We start from the raw sequence: 23,290 nt of genomic DNA on the forward strand, positions 1-23,290 counted from the left end.
TTTTAAAAATGGGAAGATGAAAAGTTTGATGAAAAACGAAGAGAGATTCCCTCGTAAAAAAGGAACCGAAACTGCATGGAAGTTCCAACGACTCGCGAGAGGGGCTAGAGAAAAGTTCGAGAAAGAATGGAAGTAGGAAAGTTTCACACTCTCCGGAGCATGTTGTACATGTATCACATGTCAACGTAAATTGGTTTTGTTGGTAAATATAAGATGCTCGGGGATATGTGTGCTGGTCACGGTTTATCCCGCGGATGACGGTGTGCGTACCCTTAATCCAGTGCTAGAATATGTTGGAGAGATAGTTTCCAGAGCCGTTATGGCAGCCGACTAGGTGTATACCCGCGGTAATCCAATGTTATATTTCCACTGACCAGAGAGTTCTTTTTAACAAACCCTATATATATTTGTGCTTAATCCCGCTGGCAAGCTCTCCCACTCGGAAAATATCGTACGGATTCAGCAAAGTACTCCACTGCCTACGCCCCTCAGTCTCATTTGACACTCCACATCGGACAGAGCCTGTGAAATATCACTTTTCCTAATAATTCTCAAGGCCGCTTCAAATGCAGGTGAGACAATTACTACTACCCCATAATAGCTCACCTACCTGTCGGTAACTCCGAATCGTTTATCAATCCGGACGACGATTCGACTTGATTACCTCACCTTAATTAGTGTGACAGATCGGTATCAGTTTTGGAAAATCGGAACGTCATTCGCTTCAAGTATATTCGACATTGCATGTCTGTAAAAGCAGATCGTTTATATGCGACAGTAACAAAATTTCAACTCCCTTTTTGGACGCTTGTACGTATGTATACACATAGGTGTATACCTATGTACAAGTTCTTTGTTTTTGCGAGAGTAAATTCGATTTCAACATTTTGCTAATACTTTATTAGGTCAGTGTGGTAGAGATTACAATAGATTTAGCAAACGCGAACCAACCAGCATTTGTTTCTCATTGCGTTTGCCACATAGATATAAGTATAACTCTCTTGATCCAATTTACATACCTATACATGCGTGAGTGACTTCAGATTACGAGAAACCGAGGGAACGCTGAACCATCGGCTAACGAGTCGTTTTTACCGTGATAATTATATGGAATATCGATAATGAATCCATCCGAATCCCAGCAAAATTTACTAAGCAATGAGACGCGAGCACCGTCGGTTGCTTCGCTGCAGCCGCCAACCGAATACTCCCTCGGTTCGATAGAGAAACACTTTTTGTTGAGCGCTGAACGAGGTGACTGTGCTACGGTTAAAAGGTAAAATGTTCATTATCGCCCAGAAACTCGTTTCATCCCTTATCACGATGCCTTCGCGTTCCCAGACTCCTCGAGGAGCACAAGGACCATCCAGAGTTGCTCAACATCAACTGCGTCGATCCTTTGAATAGATCTGCACTGATTGCCGCGATAGAGAATGAGAATATCGAATTAATCCGGCTGCTTTTGGAGTTGGGAATTCAAGTCAAGGTACGACGAATGCGTCGTTCATTGGACGGTTGGGTAATGAAACTTTGAGAAAAATGTCCATTCTACAATATTCGCGAACTTTCAGGACGCGCTTTTACACGCGATTAAAGAGGAGTACGTCGAAGCTGTAGAAATATTGCTGGAATGGGAGGAAAGAACGCATGTGGCTGGTCAGCCTTACGTAAGTATATAATACTGAGAATATAGCGTAATGACGGACTTGAAAGGTGACAATTTTCAAGCGGCTAATGAAATCGATTGCCGAACGGAGCCGTGAAAAACGATAACAATGTAGATTTGGAACATGGAAACTGTGTAAAGATTTATTTACACCTCGATTTGTTTATAGAGCTGGGAGGCCGTGGACAGATCCTCGTCAAACTTCACCCCAGATATAACACCCCTGATACTGGCAGCGCACAAAAACAATTACGAAATATTAAAAATCCTCTTAGATCGAGGAGCGACTTTACCGACTCCCCACGATGCTCGGTAGGTGAATTTAATAAAGTAACGCGTGACGTAGGAATGGAACGTTACCCGATAAGTCCTGCAACTTTCTTCGATGACACTTGCTGAACACACGTCACCTTGAACATTCATCGTCGGGAATGAAGTTTTTTTCTTTCTGTAGTAAGCCTGAAACAGAGTTCAATTCCAGATGCGGATGCGACGAGTGCGTGGTTTCCAGCGAGCAGGACTCGCTGAGGCACTCGCAGTCGAGAATAAACGCCTACAGAGCCCTGACTTCATCTTCTTTGATAGCACTCTCGTCCAGAGACCCGCTGCTAACGGCGTTCGAATTGTCCTGGGAACTGAGGCGACTCAGTCGAATGGAGCAGGAGTTTCGTTCCGAATACAACGTAGGATCCAATTAACTACGTTCGCACAAAAATCCAGCCCAGTGGTTAACCACTGGAATATGAAAAGGGTTCGATTGGCAAATTATGTGAACTTTTAATTGAACTGCAGGAAATGAGAGAGCTCTGTCAAACTTTCGCCACCTCTCTGCTGGACCACGCGAGGACGTCGCACGAGTTGGAAGTAATGCTGAACTACAATCCAACCGGTGAGAATTGGGAACCTGGTGAAAGACAGACTCTGGATCGCCTGAAGCTCGCTATAAAGTACAAGCAGAAACAGGTGAATTCACCGTCTTTGGCGTCTATTCGTAACGAAATTCGAGCTTTTCGATCACCCGTCGTTCGGTTTAATTATATCCTTGGGGTTTCCAGTTCGTAGCTCATCCTAACGTCCAGCAATTGTTGGCTGCAATTTGGTACGACGGATTACCCGGTTTCAGGAGAAAAAGTATGATCGGGCAGCTGATCGAGGTTGGTAAACTGGGCGCTATGTTCCCGGTTTACAGTTCGATATACATGATGTCGCCAACGTCGAAAATGGGACTCTTCATGAAAAAACCATTCGTCAAATTCATATGCCACTCTTCTTCCTACGCATTTTTTCTCAGTGAGTTATAACGAGACTATTCTCACGTTAGATAGACGTTAAAAGTAGACGACATTTTTTTTACTAGTTTGCACGTGTAACTCGCAAACTTTATATTATACGTGGTGGGTGGATGGATAGTTAAACCTGTAACAGCTTCAGTTCGAAACTTCACAATGTTACACAACACAAGCGTGCCTCGACATTCCCACATTTTTCGTTTTGTTTCTATTCGTATCGCAGCCGTAATTCGCAAGCAAATGTTAGATATGTGGTCCTAGTTCGTCAGTTTTCCCTTCTTTTTCAGTCTTGTTTTTCCAATTTATTTCGGGGGTGGAAAGAAGGAGAGTCAATTGAGACTGTCTTACGTCTTCGCTTCTTCCGCAGTCTTGCGATTGTGTCCAATCAACCGCGTAACCGTGTAACCCTGGCTTCAATTAACGATACCGAAATAGTTTCAATTCAAATTCACGTTTTTTATCAATCATCACAGTGCTACTGGGCATGGCTTCGCAGCGGGTCGAATACCTGGCTATCGAATTATTCGGCAACGCTTGGATGCGAGAAATTTTAGCAGGTTGGAAGCGTAGAGAACGTGGCTGTATTCCGGGATTCGTCGAATCTGGAGTTATCATATACATCATAAGTGAGTTTACGGTTTCAGGGACGGATAATAAAAATCAATAGACTTTTTTACAAGCATAGAAAAAAAAAATAAATAAACACACAATCACCGCCTTCTCGCGCAGGTTTACTTTTTGGCGAGATGAAATCCTTGTGGTCCGACGGCCTCCTGGAGTACGTATCCGATCTCTGGAACATAGTAGACTTTGTCCAAAACGTTTTTTACGTTATATGGATAAGTTTAAGACTCACGGCATGGTTCGTCGTTCAGGTAAAGCGTACAATGTCTTCTAACGAAAGAAATCAAGTTGTCCTTGAACTCGACCTTCTTCAATTATTCTTCAATTCCCCGTTTCTTCACAGAGAGAATATTGGAACGGCAGCGATCCGTGGTACCCACGTGATCAGTGGGACGCTTTCGATCCGATGCTTCTTTCGGAAGGAGCTTTCGCAGCAGGGATGATATTCAGGTATAGATTCAACCGTTTATCCGCATCACGGGTCGAATCCAATTAACGCCAAAATCATCGTTTCGTTTTTCAGCTTCTTGAAGCTCGTCCACATATTCAGCGTAAATCCCCACCTCGGACCGCTCCAGATATCTTTGGGCAGAATGATAATCGATATCATAAAATTCTTCTTTATTTACACCCTCGTGCTCTTCGCTTTTGGATGCGGTAAGAAATCGGTATTCATTCCCCTTATGCCGCAAACGCTCCAAACCTGACGACTGATAAAATTATATTCACACGTTGACTCGATCCTCGAATTAGGCATGAATCAATTGATGTGGTACTACGCTGACTTGGAGAAAATGAAGTGTTACCATTTACCTAGCGGGCTACCGGACTTCGACAATCAGGAAAAGGCTTGTTCCATATGGAGACGATTTGCCAAGTGAGGATATCAGCCAATAATTCACAAACAGAGTCGAGTATTTTTACGCCAAATTAACCACAACGATCACTTCTTTCAGCCTATTCGAAACCTCTCAGTCTCTCTTTTGGGCCAGTTTCGGGATGGTCGATTTGATGTCCTTCGACCTAACTGGCATCAAAAGTTTCACTCGATTCTGGGCTCTGCTGATGTTCGGCTCGTATTCCGTGATAAACGTAATCGTTCTACTGAATATGCTTATCGCCATGATGTCCAACTCCTATCAAATAATATCTGTGAGTCGAATGTATCTGATTATTGGTGTAAACTTGAACAATGGGTTGGGATAAGAAACAATTGCTAATGAATCGAAGTATCGATAACAATCCGTGTTTTAGGAAAGAGCCGATACCGAATGGAAATTTGCCAGAAGTCACTTGTGGATGAGTTACTTCGAGGAGGGTGATACCGTCCCACCACCTTTCAACATGATCCCGACCAGCAAATCCTTCAACAAAGTCCTTGCTTGCGGTAACAAAGGTCGTCCAACCAGATCGATCATAGTAAGTTTCACGTTTCAGACTTTCGCCCTGTTGCTAGATATACATATATGGTAGGGGGGGGGACCAGCACCGACGCTTCCGAGCCGCGATACTAACAATAAGAGCTACAACTTAGGTACACCCCTTACTTGCCCCGTGTACTGTGCAACGATATAATTATTCAATTAATTTGCTCTAGACCCGATCAAGTTTCGAAGTCACCGTTACGGTGTAGCCAATATTTGTAATCGATGTTAAACTTTTTTTTTTCCCCACTTTTTCTAGAATTTACCCTAATAAATTCAGTGAAATACTTTGGTGGGTCGACGTTGAAAGATATTTGCAAAATGTCGCGACAGAATTTTGTCAATTGAAAATTTGTCGTGAAATTCAACGTATAATCTTCAAAAGTGTCAGCGACACTTATTACGTACACGATTATAGGTAGAGATTATTTGCACGTATATCTTATACAATGTGAAAGATGCGAGTCGAGTACTAATGATTATAGCTCGATTCATAGACGCCTTAAGAGGATCGTCTACGCAGCCAGGTATAATTAACGAAACGTTTGATCGCCATGCAATTCACCAATGTATTCGCACTTTGATCGGTTAGATGTATATTTATAGACGGACGTGGCCCATTTGTTTAATGTTTATATATATATTTAGATACCTGTTGCATTTTTTTTTATCTGACCTTGTCGTTTGTATGACACGCAACGAGTCAATAATTAATAATTATTATATGTCAACCAGCCTCGAGGTTCGTTGGCAATCATTTGAAAACACCTCACGGCAGTAGAAAATAAGAAGTAGAAGAATAAAAAAAAAAAACCGTTCCAACGAGAGTATGAAACGCATGTCGTTTTTTTTTTGTTTTTTTTTTTCTTTGTTCTTTCGTTACATAACACATCAGAAAAAATCGCGAGAAAAGGCACTGGCCAGACACGATACCGTGATGCGTCTCTTGATCCGTCGCTACGTAACTGCCGAGCAGCGAAAACGTGACGATTTTGGAATAACGGAGGACGACGTGATGGAAATTCGACAGGACATATCCACCCTTCGTTACGAGCTCATCGATATTCTCAGGCAAAACGGAATGCGAACGCCGGAGATCGACAAGCAGGAAGCGGCGCGTAAGCGATATGACACAAATAATTCTAGCACCTGAATATTAATGCAGAAGTCAAACCGCTGTGAAAAAATAAATACAATAATAATCGTAATGATAATAATAACAACAATCAACCGACAAACTTTCAGTTTCTGGAAAGAAGGGACGAGTGATGGAGCGCCGTTTGCAGAAGGACTTCCAGATCGGAATCGTCGAGGGTATCGTTAACGCGGTGATAACGAGCGAGAAGGAGCCGAAAGACGTCTTCAGCCAGATAGCCCGAGCGATCGGCAAGCGAAGCAGCGCGACAAGCAAAAAGGACTGGAACGCTGTGGTCAGGCAAAACACAATTGCCCGCGATCCGATCGGCAGTACGAACGAAGCTTTCATAAGACAGTCGAGGAGAAGCTTGCGACGACATCTTTCAAACTTCCCAGACTCGGACTTGGCATCGATGGACCCGGAACGTCTACTGGAGTACAATCCGAATCTGAGCGTAGTTTCCCCAACGACGCGAATCGCCTACGCGAAGTTCATCATGAGCCGGATAAAGAACGACGAAAAGGTCGTGCAAAGCGGGGAAGGTTCGTACCGCATTTTATTCATATAGTATAAGATATAATTTACACAGCGCGAACATGTTTCACCCGTTTTTTCACGCGTGTTTTCCGTACGCAAAGTGCTCGTTTTCGCTGTTGCGAACAAATTTGACATTACGCGACTCTGATCTCATGCTTCGTGAAAAACGGGCAACATACTCTTGTTATGTACAGAATCTTGTACAACAAGGAGTCAAAGGATTTTTGTCTCGCGTATTTGCAATATTCGTCTTCGGCCCGAAAGGACCAAATTTATCCCCTTGTTACACAGTCCAAATTTCTACAGCGTAGTAACAGAAGGAAATTTGTGTATCCTCGATTGTAATTTTTTTAATTTATATATTTGTTTGTTTGTTTTTTGTTTTTTTTTTTTCACTCAGGAGCTTCGAACAGCGCGAACGCGTCCCGAAGATCAAGCACAAGAGCGAGAAGCAACGAACCGTTGCAGAGGCAGCCAACGGCGACACCTTCGCTGGCCGGATCGTTGTCAGAATCGATAAGAAAGGGTATGATAAAAGGCATGAGTACAAACAGCTTTGATAAAGCGGGAGAAGCGGGTGCAGGATTGGAGGTGAAGGGAACTGAGCACCGATCGCCAACACCGATACCGGAAGATCCATCCGAGGAGGACGCAGCCAGGAATAAATCCAGCGGCTCACCGCCAAACCCAAAACCTGATTCAAGCTCGAACGCGGCACCGGATGAGAGGGCAAAGAAAGATGAGGAGGAAACTAAAAGGCCGGGGAATGATTCCGGCAAAGAAAATAAATCCGAAGAGGCGCCGAAGGCCGGCTCGACTTCTAAGGCTAAGGAAACGGCGAAATCACCGTCGGTTGTCGCGGAACCGGAATCTGGTCCACCGATAGCCACAACGAAACTTCGAGGAAAGTCGAAAGCGACCGGACAGATGATGGGCGGATGGATATAATAATTTCATAGATATATCGAGTGATTCTGGAATAACCGATTCTCAACGTTGTTCAATTTGTCAACTGGTCATAGTTATTATATATGTATACATATGTGTCAAAATTTCAGATATAAAGTGGATTACGGAAAATCGTTGTTAAAATTGAACAATTAATTAAGATAACGCAGTTCAAATTCAAACCATTATATATAATTTCATTTTAATTTGTTCGTGGTTAATTGGTTTTTTCGCCCCTTTAGATTTCCAAATTACAATTGACCTCCGTATGACGAATACATCTATGGGTTTTAATCTCGCGGCGTTCATATATAAACAATGCATTTTCAAAAATACAAATCTTACTTCGCCACAACGACTGTCTGAAATTCAGTCAACCGTTTAACGAAGAAAAAGGAACTTTTGCGAACTCGTCGCTACTTTAATTACAATCGCAAACTGTGGAATGGTAGTTTTTCATTTTTTTTTTTTTGCAATGTTTCGTTCCATTCACGGATTACCATGGCCGTATTACCGTTGCTCTAACCTCTTAACCTCATCATCGTTATTATCATTATTATTATTATTGTTATTATTATTGTTAATGCTATCGTTATTTATGTATAGCTTATGTTAATGTTATACCAAAAACAGCACAGCAGCAACCAGCATCTGCCTTTTTTTCTCAGCATCCCGGATTATCCGCATAATCCACAAGATATTATCGACAAAACACTCCTGTAGAAAGACAGTGTATAGTTAAAAAATAATAATAATCACATTCGATCATATTCCGCATTCTTCATGATACATTTAGTTCGTTCATTGAACAGTATTATTTTGTTGCTAATCTCACAAACTGACTGCAGCAGTTAATATTGTTAGGTAATTCTTGATTTGGGGTTTTAAAGCCTTTGCTATCAGACATTGCAAACGGATTATCATTTGCGAATACGTCATTAGGAAATTCATCACAAGCATCTATATCGAGATTTAATTGATTCGGTTATACATATAACGTCAACGTTTACGTGCAATTCATCCAAAAAAATATGGAAGACGAAGAATTCGTATAACGTACCTGTGAGACGCAGTTTTCGTTGAACTTTCAGCGGATTGGTTCTTTTTCTTTCTGTTAGCCAATTTGTCTTCCTGCGTTACATACAACAAGTCAGTTGGGCATATATTATATAATGTATGTTCCAGGATTTTACCTCGATTAATTCGCCAATTTTTGCACCTTTCAAATAGCTCCGCGCATCTCCGGAATGACCGACGTCGTTGAAAGCTTTCGTCGCATCTTGACCCGCGTATTCCAATATAGAATCTCTACCGCCAGGATGCTGGAATGAATAAGCAATGCAGGATCTTCTCGATAAAGAATTAATCTAACAACGGTTATGACATTGAATGCAAACGTCACTACCAGGCTTTTCCGTCGTCTGATGCACGCAGTTTATTAGTAATATCCGTCACCACAAGGCCCGAGATTAGACGAACGATGAGTGACTCATGACTCGTGACTCGTTATTGCTTAGCGTTAAATTTTTGAATTGAGATTGAACTACAAGAACCGCAATTTTACATTCTTATACGTCCATAAATAAAACCGAATGAGGAAAGAGCAAACTGAGCGTTCTCTCATTCTGTGTATAACCGACGTTTTTATTCACTATTAAGTATAAATATCGTTAAAACGGACAAGTTTTAACAATTATTATAATAAATGAATAGCATGAATAAATCTGTATAATTTAATCACTTAAATTTGCCCCAGCACCATGACTCAATTTTCATTAAAACCTATAATTTTATCTTCACTCTATCGCATCGTAACGATATGAAATTTGCACAATCCTCTAAACTGGGGGATAATTGATTATCGCATCAGACAGTAAAGAAGCAAAGTTCTGCACGCACCTCGTCTAGATTATTTGTAACATCGAGTACATCGTCGTTGATTATTATCCAAACTCTTGCTCCGTTGGTTCCGTCATTCTTTGACACCTCCTCGAGGGAGTATTTGCTCATGGGTTCCGTCATCGGAGCGAATTATTCGCGCAACGAGAAACGCGGTACTGCCTTTATCCGAAAGTCGAGCTATCCTTTTATCTAGACATATTTCACGCCGAGCGTGTGACGGTATCTCATTGGTAACAATTAACCTACGATAATTCCGATAAAATAATACCAGCCTGTCTGCCTTGCGGTGGCGTGCCGTAAATCGCGAAACTTGGAAGCCTCAAAATATTAATTGAGGAAAAATCGTAGTGGTAAAAAATGCGTATTCGATTAATAGCTTGTATAATATACGTATGATACGTGTTGCCGCGAATTAGCAATAATCTTTAATGATATTTAAAAAATTTCAAAATGACTCACAATCGACTGATACAATATTACAAGTGGTGTATTAAGAGGTACATAATCGCACTTATACCGCGATCATTGTCACAGAAATTATCCGGGTATACAACACTAATCGATCGATTATTTAACAGTTAGAAAAATGTATCCAAGAGAAGTATGCTGCTTGTTTAACCGTTATATCTATTACAAAACGATACGACCGACGAGTTTTATTATAGATAAGCTGATACCTAATCAGCAAATTCATCGTATACAAAATCCTGCTTCAAGTTTTTAACTGTTTCAAAATTCATTAACTTACCGATCGTAAACGTACTAACTATGTAGGACGTATTATATTAATACGAATTTGGTTGATTTTATCCGCGAATATTCACAAGGTTGATGTTCGTACAATCAGGAAAAATGTTTAGATGTTAATGGCAACTGACATTGCGTCACCGTGATTAACTTTTAGATTCAGTGCACAACAACTCACCAAATTTCGTATCGAAGCATCCAAAGAAATTACTCAAATTATTTTGCACATGAAATATTTTTACCATTTGTAAAACAGTTTGATACCACAATCTGGAAAATAATGTTTTGCGAGATCAAATCTACGCTATACAATCATTTTGTAAAGATTTGATTGAAAAATTAATAACATGAGCTTCGACCTCATCATTTTAGTTCAAATGGAAAGTGTTTACCTTCTGGAAAATTTTATCCTATGTTTGTTACAACATTTTTCCACTTTTTTTCACGTCCCTGTTATTGCAATTCTTTTCAATTAATATCTGAAATCGGTTTCTTTGTATTTTTCTCTTTAAATAAACCTCATTACACTGTTACAAGATAGAGGGTTTGTATTGACGAGCGGTCATCAAACTATCTCCATACTCATATGTTATTTCGGGTACCCTTGGGTCAGATCTCGTCGATGCTCTCGATTCGGGGAATGGAGAAAGGTTTAAGAAATGAGGTGAGGAAAGATTGAGAGAGAAATCCAACCCTCGAGAGTGGAATCGATTGCATAAATGATTTATTGGAATAGTGATGAGTGTAAATGTGTAGTTGAACGAACAGGAACTAGATTTCCTTCGAACACATCACGTCGTATGTACACCGATCAAAAAAAAAAACCAAAGTTACTTGAATCCATGGAGGCCACAAAAAATAGTCACAAAATTCTCTATGTTTCCCTGATAACATTATAAAATTTTCCAAACTAAAATTCGAACTGGTAGTGCCAATCTGAGGATCTAAGAAATAATGTTATGAACGAATTAGTTTTCAAAAACACGTGTATGATCTATTCAATGGCCATGGAATTGGCCACGTGGAAAAAGAATTGTTCTTAGAATGCTTTTTCGTGAGGAAAGCACTAGTCTTTCTTTTTCAATTACCGAAAATGTCTTGACTTCTTCCATAATTCCTATTTTTTCCTGATCAGTGGTCACATGTGACGATTATTTTGTGTCGGATTTAACTGAATTTATAAAATGGTAACAACCAGTTTTCCACGAATATGATGAATTTGAAATACATCAAAAAGCAACAATTATGAAAACCAGTGTTTCACGAATCTGGTAAATTTTAAAATCACCGAATAACAAAAACGATACAAACCAGTTTTCGACGTATCTAGTAAATTTTAAATTCATCGAAGAGGAAAAACTTTCCAACAGATTCCATTAAATATTCTCGTCCGCATTACTAAGACACAGTTATTACTAATGAGCAAGAAATATCAACGATGTTCCTCGAATTCATTTGAAATTGAAATATTTTTCGAAGAAATGTTTATGATGCATCTGCTTATTTTGACCATATCATGTGAGGCGCGAAATAATATGTAATTACGATTTAGTCTGTAATATATCGTCTCCCAAAAGATCGTAGATTTCAAATATTGAATATGAGAATATTTTCCTAACATGCTCTTATCATTGCAATTATATTCCATGCCAGTGTTCGAAATTTGAATGACGCGTGACGTAGCGCGATACGCAACTTCGATTTCGAAACGAACCTAACCTAACCTAACATCGTTTTGACATCTCGAGAACTCGCCGTGAATATGTACACAATCCGTCCACGCATACTTGACGTACATGCGTGAACACAATACGTTTATACGTAAATTTTGCGAGGGAAACGAAGGAACAGTTTTTATAAACTGTTTCGAGAAATCAAACTATCAGCGAATCGCAAAGCTGATTGAATTCTCACTCCTCGTCGTTAACGGGGCACGGTATCTCTTCCTTACAATTATTTAATTACCCGTTGAGAAAATAGGATCAAAGAAGAAGTGCTTTCATTTTTTGTCAGTGGAAACGATTACTTGTAATGTGAGCAACTGACGAATCCAACAAGATTACAATGGCATTGAGAATTCAGTTCAGTAGTGAATCCACGACACATCAACAATCTCATGATCTGTTGTCGAGCCCGCTCAATCAGCCTGCGTAGTTGATTTAACCCGCCAACATCATGTGAGTAAATTCTCATCGCTCAAATTGTATAGTCAGAAGTTGTTCGTATTTTTCAGGTTTAAAAGTTTGGCGTAAAAATTTAAACGTATATTCTGTATTCTTCACGTTCGCGCAGGGATGTCGAACAAGTCTCGGAAGAAGCGAGTAAAAATGAGGAGCCAATCGACCAGACCGAGAGTCAACCTGTTAAAAGGCACTGCGCTTCAACTTCCCCTAATCAAGTACCGTCGACGTCGGATATTAAAGTTTCGACTGATTCAAAAAATTCTCATATTCGTATTGTCAAGGGTACAAAAAAAATCAGAATCGACTCGGGTGATTTCACTCACACGAACGACAAAAAAGGTACGCATGACTCGATATTGCATGTAAAAGGGCTGATAACAATTAGACATTTCTAAACTAACCACTTCATAAAATTACTCACCCCTGTACAGAATAGTATCAATTTAACTGTGATAAATAATTTGAATGCAAAATGCTATTCCAAATTAGATGTCAAACGTATTATATGAAAAAAATTGATAAAAATCTTTTTATTATAGTAAACATAGAATGAATAATGTGATCGACTTTTCACTAATTTTTATAAATTACAGTCACGTTTTTAAAATTCTAAGATGGAGCAATTCAAAGTTACTGGCCGTGATTGAAGAAAAAAGAATACATAACACGCAACATTAATGGATACATGTTATTTTTGTTACAGACGCAAAGGATGACGAGAGCATTGAAGCTAAAGTTGTCAGGTCTTTAAAAAGATCGTCCGAATTGTGGTCCATGGAGGACAAGAATACATTTTTCAAAGCGATTAACGAGTACGGCAAGGATTTTGATGCCCTTCAAAGTTACTTTCTGAGTCAAGGAAAGAAGAAAGGAGTAGCCGAGCCAAAAAATAAAGAGCAAATACGTCACTTCTATTACCGAACATGGCATAAAATATCTAAGCATCTTAAATTCTCCGAAGGTAATATGATTTGCTGGATACATGTGCAGTTCAACCTTTAGCGGCCACACCTCAGCCAGGCCACATAGCAGCCGCATGGGGTAACTCATTACCCCACGCTGAAAAACCTAGTTGTACAAGACATATATGGGTGTTTTAAGACTTCTAACCGATTGTTTCATGTCTGTTGAAGAGTTCTTCAACAATTCTAATGATTTTTATCACAATTGTCTACTACCGGCAGATGTCGTTACTTGTATCAATTTCAAAGGTTTTAGACCTCTAATTTCACTTTTTCTGAGCATGGGGTAACTAGTTACCCCGTGTGGCCGCTAAGGGTTAATAAAATGATTCACTCTGTTTTTTCTACAGATGTTAAAAAAGCTTCCCAAGAATTGTACGGACTCATTAACTACGGCGAATTGAGAAGAAAAATGCCGAGAATGCACGAAAAAGCTCAGCTTAAATTAAACGAACTCATTTATTGGGGATCCACGCAAGTTAGATTGAGAGGAAAAACGTTACGAATCAAAACTCCGATTTGCAGAACATTGAGGAAACTTAATCAGCTTGAAGGTGTTTATTACTTCAACCTCATATCTCGTTTTCTCACAAGAATGTTGATTTACCAGCTCAAAATAAGATTTCTCTCTATCTTGTGTCTCTTTTGCTATCCACCGACCGTTTCAATGCATTTCTGCTGACCTATAATTTTGACCCAGTTTTGATCGCCTACTGAGACATTTCATTAATAAAAAACAATTACATCAGATTGGCAGGAAGAAATAAAGCTTCCATCAAGAGTGAGCATAGAGTTACGCCCTGGGAACAATTTGGCTTGGTGGCAAGTGCAAGCGGCTGCAATGAATCCGAGAGTACGTGCCCTGGTTCCGATTCAACGTCGCTTATCAACATTATTGATATTCTTGCAGCAACGATGGCGTTCTTCAAAATACAAAATCGTATCCTTAAATCAACAAGAATCTATTTCTCCAAATATCAAAATCACCTATTGCCATATAAACATCCTTACATCACGCTAGTGCGCTAACATTGAGAGCCAAGCAGGTGGAGATTTCAAAGAATCCAGATTGTTGCGGGTAGCCCCACCCGACGGATGTAAGATATCTTTGCCAACCGTTAATCTTGGAGAATACCTCACTAGCGATAGCGTTAGTCTGAACTCCTATGAGAAAAAGCTCTGTCTCAAAAGTTCAAAACTTGAGCTTCTTGGATCGGTGCAACAGTTGAAAGGCGTTCGTAGAAAAGGAATGAAGAAAAATAGATCTGATAAAAGATTACGGAGTCGTACAGAAGATCAGGCACTTCCCACAGATAACAACAGCGACGTCGATGCCACTGATTCGACCTTAATGGATAAAACTTTATTTGGTAATGATCGACCGGTATCAGAACACCCAAATGGACCCAACAGGTTTCCTGGTAGAGAAAATGTGTCTAGAATACGCCTAGGGTGGAACAACGAAGAAGCAAATACTATTACAGTTGGAGATCTGTATCTTATGGTATGAATAAATGAGTTTTTTAAAACATATTTCATTTCGTTGTTACCGCTCTGAAAATTAATTATAATTTTCACATATACTTATGATTCGATGAAGACTAATAATCTGTTTTGCTTTATAGTTTGGTCGCGACTCAAAAATATTTTTAGAATATTGGTGGGACCCGCCGAATAGAGAGGCGCAAATGCAGCTTACAAACAAGCCAAAATCGATTAGCAGTTTTTACGACGACACTTTGTCTTTGGCGCTGCAAAAATTACTGTCCATAGCGAAGCACAGTTATGGCGCGAGTAAGGTAATGGATCAAATTATAACACAGTTTAGACGGACGCGTGTATCATCCAAACAGTCCAAGACAAATTGATTAAATTTTGGTTGATTTATTTTAGGGATACGAAAACAATTCAGGAAGCAACGAAACAGTCGTTTCGTCACGTATTTTGTCAACTAAGGATTCGACGTTTAGACGCCCTCTGATCCCGCAGCCATATCATAAAATTGGTCCGTCGGATTCTTTCAAATCCCAGCTTGACGTAAGGCGGAAATGTATTTTAATGTAAATTTTTTGTTACAATAACTGAGAATAAGGCTGAAATTTATTGCAATTTTGACAAGAGTGGCAGGACAACAGGACAAGTGTAGCTATTGAACGTGTTAATTGGAATACTTCCATTCTGTTTTGTAATCTTGAGGCAAAAACAGAATAAAGAAAAAATCTCCCCCATTAAAAACCTCATTACAAACTCGAAACCGAGGAACTTCCGTAAAAAACTGATAGGTTTTAACGCTACATGATAAATCGTGCAACTTCCGTCGAAGCAAATTATCGTTTTATATATTATATCATTTTATTTTGCAAGTGTTTCTTTGTCGTGTTCTTGACATTTGTCCCCGCGATAATGATATCAGCGAAACTTTCCGCAATTGGATACCTCACTTTGAAACTAATAATATTCGTATCAAATATTCGAGCACCAAAAGAAAAATGGTGGATACAAAAATGCGATATAGGAATGACATTCCTCGTTTGCTTATTTATTCCTTTTATTTCAGAAATTCAAATACCGTTACGGTAAACGAGCGAGGACGGTGCGGCAAAAAAATCTCGTTCAACGCGTTGTGCCTACGCAGATATCAAAGCCTCCCGACAAACCGGCGGCCTTTATCCACGAAGAACCGGGCGGACATCCGATATTGCAGGGTCCGATTAATAACGAATGTGAAAAAAATCTAGATGCTGATGAGTTTGACGAGCAACAGGGGGATGAAACAGAGAGAAAACATTTCTTAGGCGTATTGTCGTCCGATGAAGCTCAATCCAACAAACCATGCAACTCGATAATAACTAGTGCAACTCAAATCCTCAAAGAAGGGGAACAACAGTGGTTAAACAGCGAGGTGAATATCAACGATTATAAATATCTGCCACCGCGAAAAAGGCTTCAAGAGAAAATTGGTCAAAACAGCAAGTTTTTCTGTTATTTCAGGTCGCCGACTTTTCGCTCAGCAGCTTTTTAGGTCAGCTTGAATCGTCGGTAAGAATTTCTCAACAAAGTCAAGTTGGAGGGCATATTGCAGAAGATACTCGACCAGCATCAGACGTGAATATCAATTATACCTAATATATATATATATACATATATTACGAGTGACAAAAAATCTTTGAAACATTGAGCGCCCTTTGTAATTTTCTGTACGTGTCATTTACAATTCGAATTACACGAAGCACCACACGGACAATTACTCGGGAATAGCGCGCTTCTTCCTGTCGTAGCAAAAATGATTCGTGATTCGATTGCCGATACGGCGTATAGTCCTACAAACATTCAACGCGATTCCGCGAACGGAACAAGGCAACTAACAACTGAACATGGCATAAAATCAAGTTCATTTTCAGGTCGTATCACAAATGCAGGGACTGATGGGAGAAAACAGCGTTGATTACCTCGCGAAATTCGCCAATCTAGCATCGCAAATAGCTAACGACGACCATCACAAGAATAAATGAACTTACATCGATATAATCCATAAATGATGTCGAAATCTGCAGATGAATTTGGAGTGTAAATAATAACAATAAAAAAAAACTAAAAAACTTTTTATAACAAACACATTATTTTGCTAACGACAAAATCATTGAAGAAAATGATAGACCATAAATTTCGCGGGAAAGATGCCTAAAATTTACCGTTACAAGAGGTTTAAAAATACGTAAAGCTCTATTTTCTTATACCTCTTTTACAAGTCACCGCTTCTTAACACGTGTAATCGGGGTTTTTAAACTGGTTCTTTGTACTAAATATACATTGCCAAATACTATGATTCACAACGTTCCCAGAACGAGCCAATCAAGTGCGTATGACGTGCGCTTGACCATGAATCCTGTCTTTCCAAAATCAACTTTTCAAGATTGAAAGATTTAAATAGTAGGAGGGAAACCCCCAGTGTAAATGTACACTTGGTAGAAGATGAAAAAATCTTCGACAGCAATATTTACTAATTTTTCGCAGTAAAGTTCGTGATTATTTCTTGGCTTTTCTAATGAGCTTTCCAACGAGACAAATTTGAAAATTACGCCTAAATGATTTGGAAAAAAAGCTCGATTTTCCTCTCTCCAGAAAAAAAGTCATCACACTTGTATGTATTTAGATTTCCATTAACACGTAAGCATTTGTTTACTTCTACTTTTTCTGTTCAGTGTTTGAGAACGGTAAATAATTGCTGTATTCGACAAAGAATTATGTATTGGGTGGTATTATTAAGTCGTAAAAAAAAAAAAAAAAAATTATTAACTTCCGGTTAACGCTTTGCTTCTTCGCTTGTACCGTAGATATCGAAAGGACAATCGAATGAACGGAAACTGAACGCTTGGTATTTTCCTCATCGGGGATTACACAAAACCTCAACGCGGTCAAGGCATGAGGAAGAAATAACACACGTGTATCCGTAAAATGATTCGTGCATGCGTCAACAAAATCGTTTCTTACCACAGTTCTGGATTATCGGAATTAAACATACACGTACGAGGAAAGAGGCAACCCTCACGTCATATTCGTTTTGTTCCTCATTTTTTCTTAAATAATTATTACGTTAATGGAACACCCTCGAGTAATCTGAAATTTTTTTCAATCATCCGGTAAGAATCATATAATTATACGAGGGCACTCATTTTTAAAACTTTTTCCGAAGTGATATATTTGAAAGAATTAATATTATGATTGTGTCATGTCGGTAATAAAATTATTATCTTGATGATACTATTACGCACGTTCAAATTACTTACAAATATCGCAGTTATACTGTTATATATGATATATGTCGGTACGTGATATTCTACACGCGCTTTCTTGCGCTGTGATGTTTGAGGGATCATCCCACTGCAATGGGTCGAAAAATAGCTGATTTTCGCGATTTTCTTCGATGATTAAAATACGCTAATCAATCTGATTTTTTATGTCAAATCAAAGCACTCATGAAGAACAAAACATAAATTATTAAACGCTTATTTTGATTTTTCGATATATTTATTTTATAGTGTTGAAAATGACTTCGATAAAAAAGGAGTCTCCACGGTGGACGCGGTGGTCGCCATAAATATTATCTGGAAAAAAATTTGTAAGTAGATTATTAATCAGTATGAACGCCGTTATCATGCTATGGAGATTTTTTTTTTTTTTTTAACTAAAATTGACAAAATATCTGCGGTTTGAAATAACGTATCGAATTCAGCCCATTTTTTTGACATATATTGAGAACTTATTATCGTATAGTGTTTAAAAATCACATTTCAAATCGTAAAATCTGTGTGAATTTTTTTAGATTTTAAAAACTGGCGTTTTCGGAATTGTCTTTTTCAATTATTTTCAAATTTCACCGATGGCTAAAAGAATTCGGAAAAATTCCGAGAGCTTTTTGGGTCTTTATGATCATCATGCTAAAAAATGATTAAAATCAAAAAGGGTGAGGTGTCTACACGAGCTGCTAATTTGACGTGGAATCCCCCATATTTATACCTATATTACCGTTCTACGCCCATATTAGAATAATTTAAAGTAAATAATTCAATTGAGGTAATTCATCCCAAAATTTTTCCTTGAAATTTCCTATGCTTACATTGCATAAATTTGGACCAAAAGATGATAAACCGTGAAAAAGTGTTCGTCGCTTGCGCATGTTTAGGCATACATCTTTTACTCTAGTACTTTTATACAGATTGGTATAATTTAATGACACGCGACTAACAACCTGAATAAATTTATTAACTGCCGACAAAATAGTCTCAATTATCCCGGCAATCCAGGTACCAGTGAGTGGTTGACATGTACACAAAGTGTGCCGGCATACGTGATTAAATTATATGTTCTCGCAAGTTTTCCTTATTCGCTTCTCGGAAATAATTACATAACGAAATAATACGTCTTCAGCCTAGCAGTTGTGCATATACCGGGTGTTCCAGACCACTCGTCCCCCCCCTCTAAAATCTGGAGAATTGATTTTGTTCGAAAATTTCAAAACACAGTATGGCTATATCGGGCCTGCCCTATCGAATGATGATATTGACGACCTCCGATGGAGACCGGATATGCGTTTGTTAAACCGGAATTCCATTTTTTAAAATACGACATGCATATTTTTATGACAGATTCGTATTCTACGTCAAAAAATATGCATCTATTCTTTTGAAAATTTTTTTCCTAAAACGTCATTCTTGAGCCCTAAATGATCGTTACAATTTAACTTGTGATAGCTCTTTCGATCTTAAAAAATCGAATTGAAAAAGAAACGAAAGTGTCTTCTGGTCATTCTCAGTCACTTCGTAATTTTGCTACTTGCTTACTTCTGATTGTGTACAGCTCAGAGAGGACATGCTAAGTTTCGATAGAATACGTAAGATTTTTTCGCCATACGTACGCGTCGAACGGGATTTCCATTTTCGCGTGAAACGGTTACAAGTTAAAATCATTCAGGTCATCCAGGGGTCAAGAATGACGTTTTAGAAAAAAAATTTTCAAACGAAAGATGCATATTTTTTGACGTAGAATCCGAATCTGTCATAAAAATACGCATGTCGTATTTAAAAAAATGAAATGCCGGTTTAAAAAACGCATATCCGGTCTGCACCGGAGGTCGTCAATATCATCATTCGATAGGGCAGGCCCGATATAGCCGTACTGGGTTTTCAAATTTTCGAAAAACATCAGCTCCTTAGATTTTAGAAGGGTTGGACGGGTGGTCTGGGACACCCGGTATATATATATCTATATATGTGTGTATGTACGTACGATACGAAAGCGGTTTCGGTTAGCTTCGGAGAAACGTGTACACATTATGAATACGTGAATAACTATATGTAATGATTTTAATTCGAAGAAAAATATTTATTGACGAATGGAAGAAAAAAAAAAAGAACAGATTTCATTGAAAATATGAAAAGTAAGTATCCAAATAAATATAAATAAAAATAAAAGACAGATATAGCTATATTTCTCCTCATACAGCGTGTATAACATTATGCAAACATTTCGATTCGTGCTTTCGAAATGTATGCGATTACATTCGCCCGATATGGTTTACTACATGTAAATACAATTTACGCGTGAATATATTTCGTAACGTATTTATTTATTTTTTAATTTTCACCGAATCTACAGCGCGATGGTTCACAGATTTAACGTGCAATCTATACGCTTACCCATGTTTGATGCATCACGTAGGTATTTAAATAAGTATAATTTACGTGTACAAGCGGTTACAATTACGCACTGTTGTACCGGGAAAAAGAAAAAACAATAAAAAACACACAAACCAGATACTTTCATTGTCGCTCAAGTTTTCCGCGATGAGAACTCCTTTGTATCCATAAAACTTGGAATAAATAATAAAATAAAAGTCTCGGTTTTTTTATGAATGGATTACAGTACAATTATTTCCTTATTGCGTCTCGCAAATAAGCCATGTACGTTACAACTGAACTATGAGGATAAATTCGAAAGCTAGAGTTTGATAAACTTTAAGAATAACGTATTTCCTTGTTCCGTTCATTTTTCACGACACTGCCGCTCCCGATCACGTATAAGCGGGCCTATCGTTGTTTGAGAAGGAAAAAGAAGAAAAAAAAAAATGTACAGGAGCCCGTAAAATCAGACTGAAAAACGGAGCATTGTACACGAATAAACAAATATAAACAGTACGAAATAAGTCAATCAATTTGATCGTTCGGGTCATTTCACGGTACATATTTTATGATCAATACGTTATATACGTTTCGACTATTTTCCTATATCATTTTATTTTTTATTATTCACCTATCTATCGTTGTAATAAATGTGTAATGCAAAACAATGTTGTTAATAAATACTCGCTCAATCTTCGTCGGGTTTGTACGAATCGTACAAATGCGCATCAAGCAATCGTAAAAACGGCGACACGCAGATCAAGAGTTCGTCCTTAGCGCGAAAGGTTGAAAAAAAGGAATAAGACAGCGCAGAGGACGTAGATAGAATAAAAAAAAACCAGAACGTCACTACACACAGCTTTGCGAATGTCCGCGAATGCAAAAAATCGTGTGTATTTACATGAATACATTGTACTCGCAGGCATATTACGCGAGTGTATATTCCAAGAGGCAGGTTTTGGTTCGCGACCTGTTTCTTCCTTGAATTTCAAGTATAAAATATCTTTTGAATCAGAATTCGGGGTATTACCGGAGAATAATATAATATATGGCACGGTACGATGCGTGAAGCTGCAAATAAATTCGTCAGCTAAAATTACAATCAGAAGCGTAGAAGCGCAAAGATTGATGTCCTTTATCTTTTTTCTTTTTACGCACGCGTATAATAACATGTTTTCTGCTTCCTCAAAAATATCCTGTAACTCACGTGAGGCACATAAACGCACACATATAGGCAGACGCAAAAGTTGTACAGGTATGCAAACACCTACTTTCATCCCACTTGCTAAGATTCCAAATACGCTGCATCAGCAGCTCACGGCGACTAGAACACGTTCAACCAGTTGGAGAGACCAATCTGTGACGTCAATGGCAAATGCTAAAGATGCGGTGTGATAAACTGCGTCATAGACGTCAATTCAATTCATCCTTCTATACAAAGATTCCTTGCTTTCCCTGATATATGTTATAAATCCTGTGATCGTCGACGTGCCAAGCGTTCGATTCGAATGAAGAAGGTCCTTAACGTTTACATGAAAGGTAGTGCGATATTTTCATAACGGATAAATAAATGTCACTTTAAAAAAAAAAAAAAAAAAAAAAAAAAAAAAAATGGTAGAGGAATTTCTAATTGAAAAGAATGAAATTAGGTCGCAATTCGATCGGGGTTTACGAACTTCATTTCTAACGTCAATTTACATCTAATTTATAACTGATTGACGGTCATGACGTCGATATTTAACCGACAATAATTTGTCTGCAAAAATTATCGAGTACCAATCGTTGTACACCAATTAAATCCAAATTTGATATAATATCGATTGACAAAAAGAAACTTAAGGATTTATGAAACCCTTACAGTTGAAATTATCGCACGATTCCTGCGCAATACAAATAACTAACGAAGAAATGATTATTGGAAGAAATATAAAAGAAAAAAAAAACAACAAACAACAGGTAGCGAAATTCCACATTAGAAAAATGATTTTATAAACATTACTCGTTCACGTTCGTATGTTACGTTTCGGTTTCGTTTCACGTACATTCAAGCATTGTTATATAGGTACGAATATATTAGTAGAAGCAATTATAACTCGTTCCGCGTGTCTTTATTCGAATACCTTGAATCGGACAGTCGAAGGTGTTCATTATCGAGCCATTATCATAATCCTCATCGTCGTCGTCTCGGATCGTTAAACCATAATATCGACTCCGTGAGGTGGATAAAATACCGTGATGGTAAAGCACCTGTGATGTCGATACCAACATCGCCGCATCGTTGAATGAAAAACAATGTCTTAACTCGACTAACGAATAACAATTAATCATACAAGTACAGACACGACGTTCAACGAATTCTTCGCGTCACTCAAAGTGTGTACAACCGTATATACGTGGACGAACCGAACCGCGATACTTTCCACCTCTCTTTAACTTCACTTTGGGCATTCATCACGGAATTACGTTTACACGTAAAATGAACCTACCGCAACGTTGTCGTAGTTTTCCAACTAGAGATGCCCGAAGTGCAGAGCGATTGTTATGCAATAGAGATAAGTAGCCAAAACCACGTAAGATTATGAATGAAAAACGATGAATCGATGCATCGGTAATATATTATGCCAATCATTGATTATCCATCGGTGTTGTCACCTGCGTTACAGTAACTATAATAATTCTATCAACGCCATCG

General features: G+C 38.5%; 3 protein-coding genes across 6 annotated transcripts; 2 read left to right on the top strand and 1 right to left on the bottom strand.

Moving 5' to 3' along the window:
- The first annotated feature begins 342 nt into the window (after positions 1-342).
- On the top strand, positions 343-8,153 carry LOC124307648 (transient receptor potential protein). The gene is made up of 18 exons (XM_046769554.1): positions 343-572; positions 1,044-1,276; positions 1,342-1,486; positions 1,572-1,667; positions 1,836-1,978; positions 2,148-2,349; positions 2,459-2,629; positions 2,722-2,956; positions 3,429-3,581; positions 3,685-3,830; positions 3,923-4,029; positions 4,103-4,236; positions 4,333-4,456; positions 4,536-4,731; positions 4,834-4,998; positions 5,899-6,121; positions 6,249-6,683; positions 7,079-8,153. Exons 2-18 carry the CDS (start codon positions 1,122-1,124, stop codon positions 7,624-7,626), a joined length of 3,378 nt encoding a protein of 1,125 aa, XP_046625510.1. The 5' UTR covers positions 343-572; positions 1,044-1,121; the 3' UTR covers positions 7,627-8,153.
- LOC124307658 (cytochrome b5-like) lies at positions 8,100-22,978 on the bottom strand. 2 transcript variants are annotated; one of them, XM_046769587.1, is made up of 4 exons: positions 22,846-22,978; positions 8,820-8,948; positions 8,687-8,757; positions 8,100-8,343 (listed from the first exon to the last, which is right to left on the bottom strand). In XM_046769587.1, exons 1-4 carry the CDS (start codon positions 22,924-22,926, stop codon positions 8,304-8,306), a joined length of 321 nt encoding a protein of 106 aa, XP_046625543.1. In that variant the 5' UTR covers positions 22,927-22,978; the 3' UTR covers positions 8,100-8,303. The 2 variants fall into 2 exon arrangements, with proteins under 2 accessions (XP_046625543.1, XP_046625542.1); XM_046769586.1 differs by lacking the exon at positions 22,846-22,978 and adding an exon at positions 9,526-9,728.
- LOC124307650 (uncharacterized) lies at positions 12,007-17,033 on the top strand. 3 transcript variants are annotated; one of them, XM_046769564.1, is made up of 12 exons: positions 12,007-12,211; positions 12,289-12,452; positions 12,568-12,797; positions 13,162-13,419; positions 13,771-13,974; positions 14,170-14,360; positions 14,442-14,924; positions 15,046-15,219; positions 15,314-15,457; positions 15,978-16,322; positions 16,412-16,525; positions 16,822-17,033. In XM_046769564.1, coding segments are annotated over exons 2-12 (2,256 nt in total). In that variant the 5' UTR covers positions 12,007-12,211; positions 12,289-12,450; the 3' UTR covers positions 16,933-17,033. The 3 variants fall into 3 exon arrangements, with proteins under 3 accessions (XP_046625520.1, XP_046625519.1, XP_046625521.1); XM_046769563.1 differs by having other exon boundaries at positions 12,007-12,452; XM_046769565.1 differs by having other exon boundaries at positions 12,007-12,452; positions 14,457-14,924.
- Positions 22,979-23,290: the final 312 nt, after the last annotated feature.

This window comes from Neodiprion virginianus, chromosome 6, assembly GCF_021901495.1.
Source record: "Neodiprion virginianus isolate iyNeoVirg1 chromosome 6, iyNeoVirg1.1, whole genome shotgun sequence".
Taxonomy (NCBI): domain Eukaryota; kingdom Metazoa; phylum Arthropoda; class Insecta; order Hymenoptera; family Diprionidae; genus Neodiprion; species Neodiprion virginianus.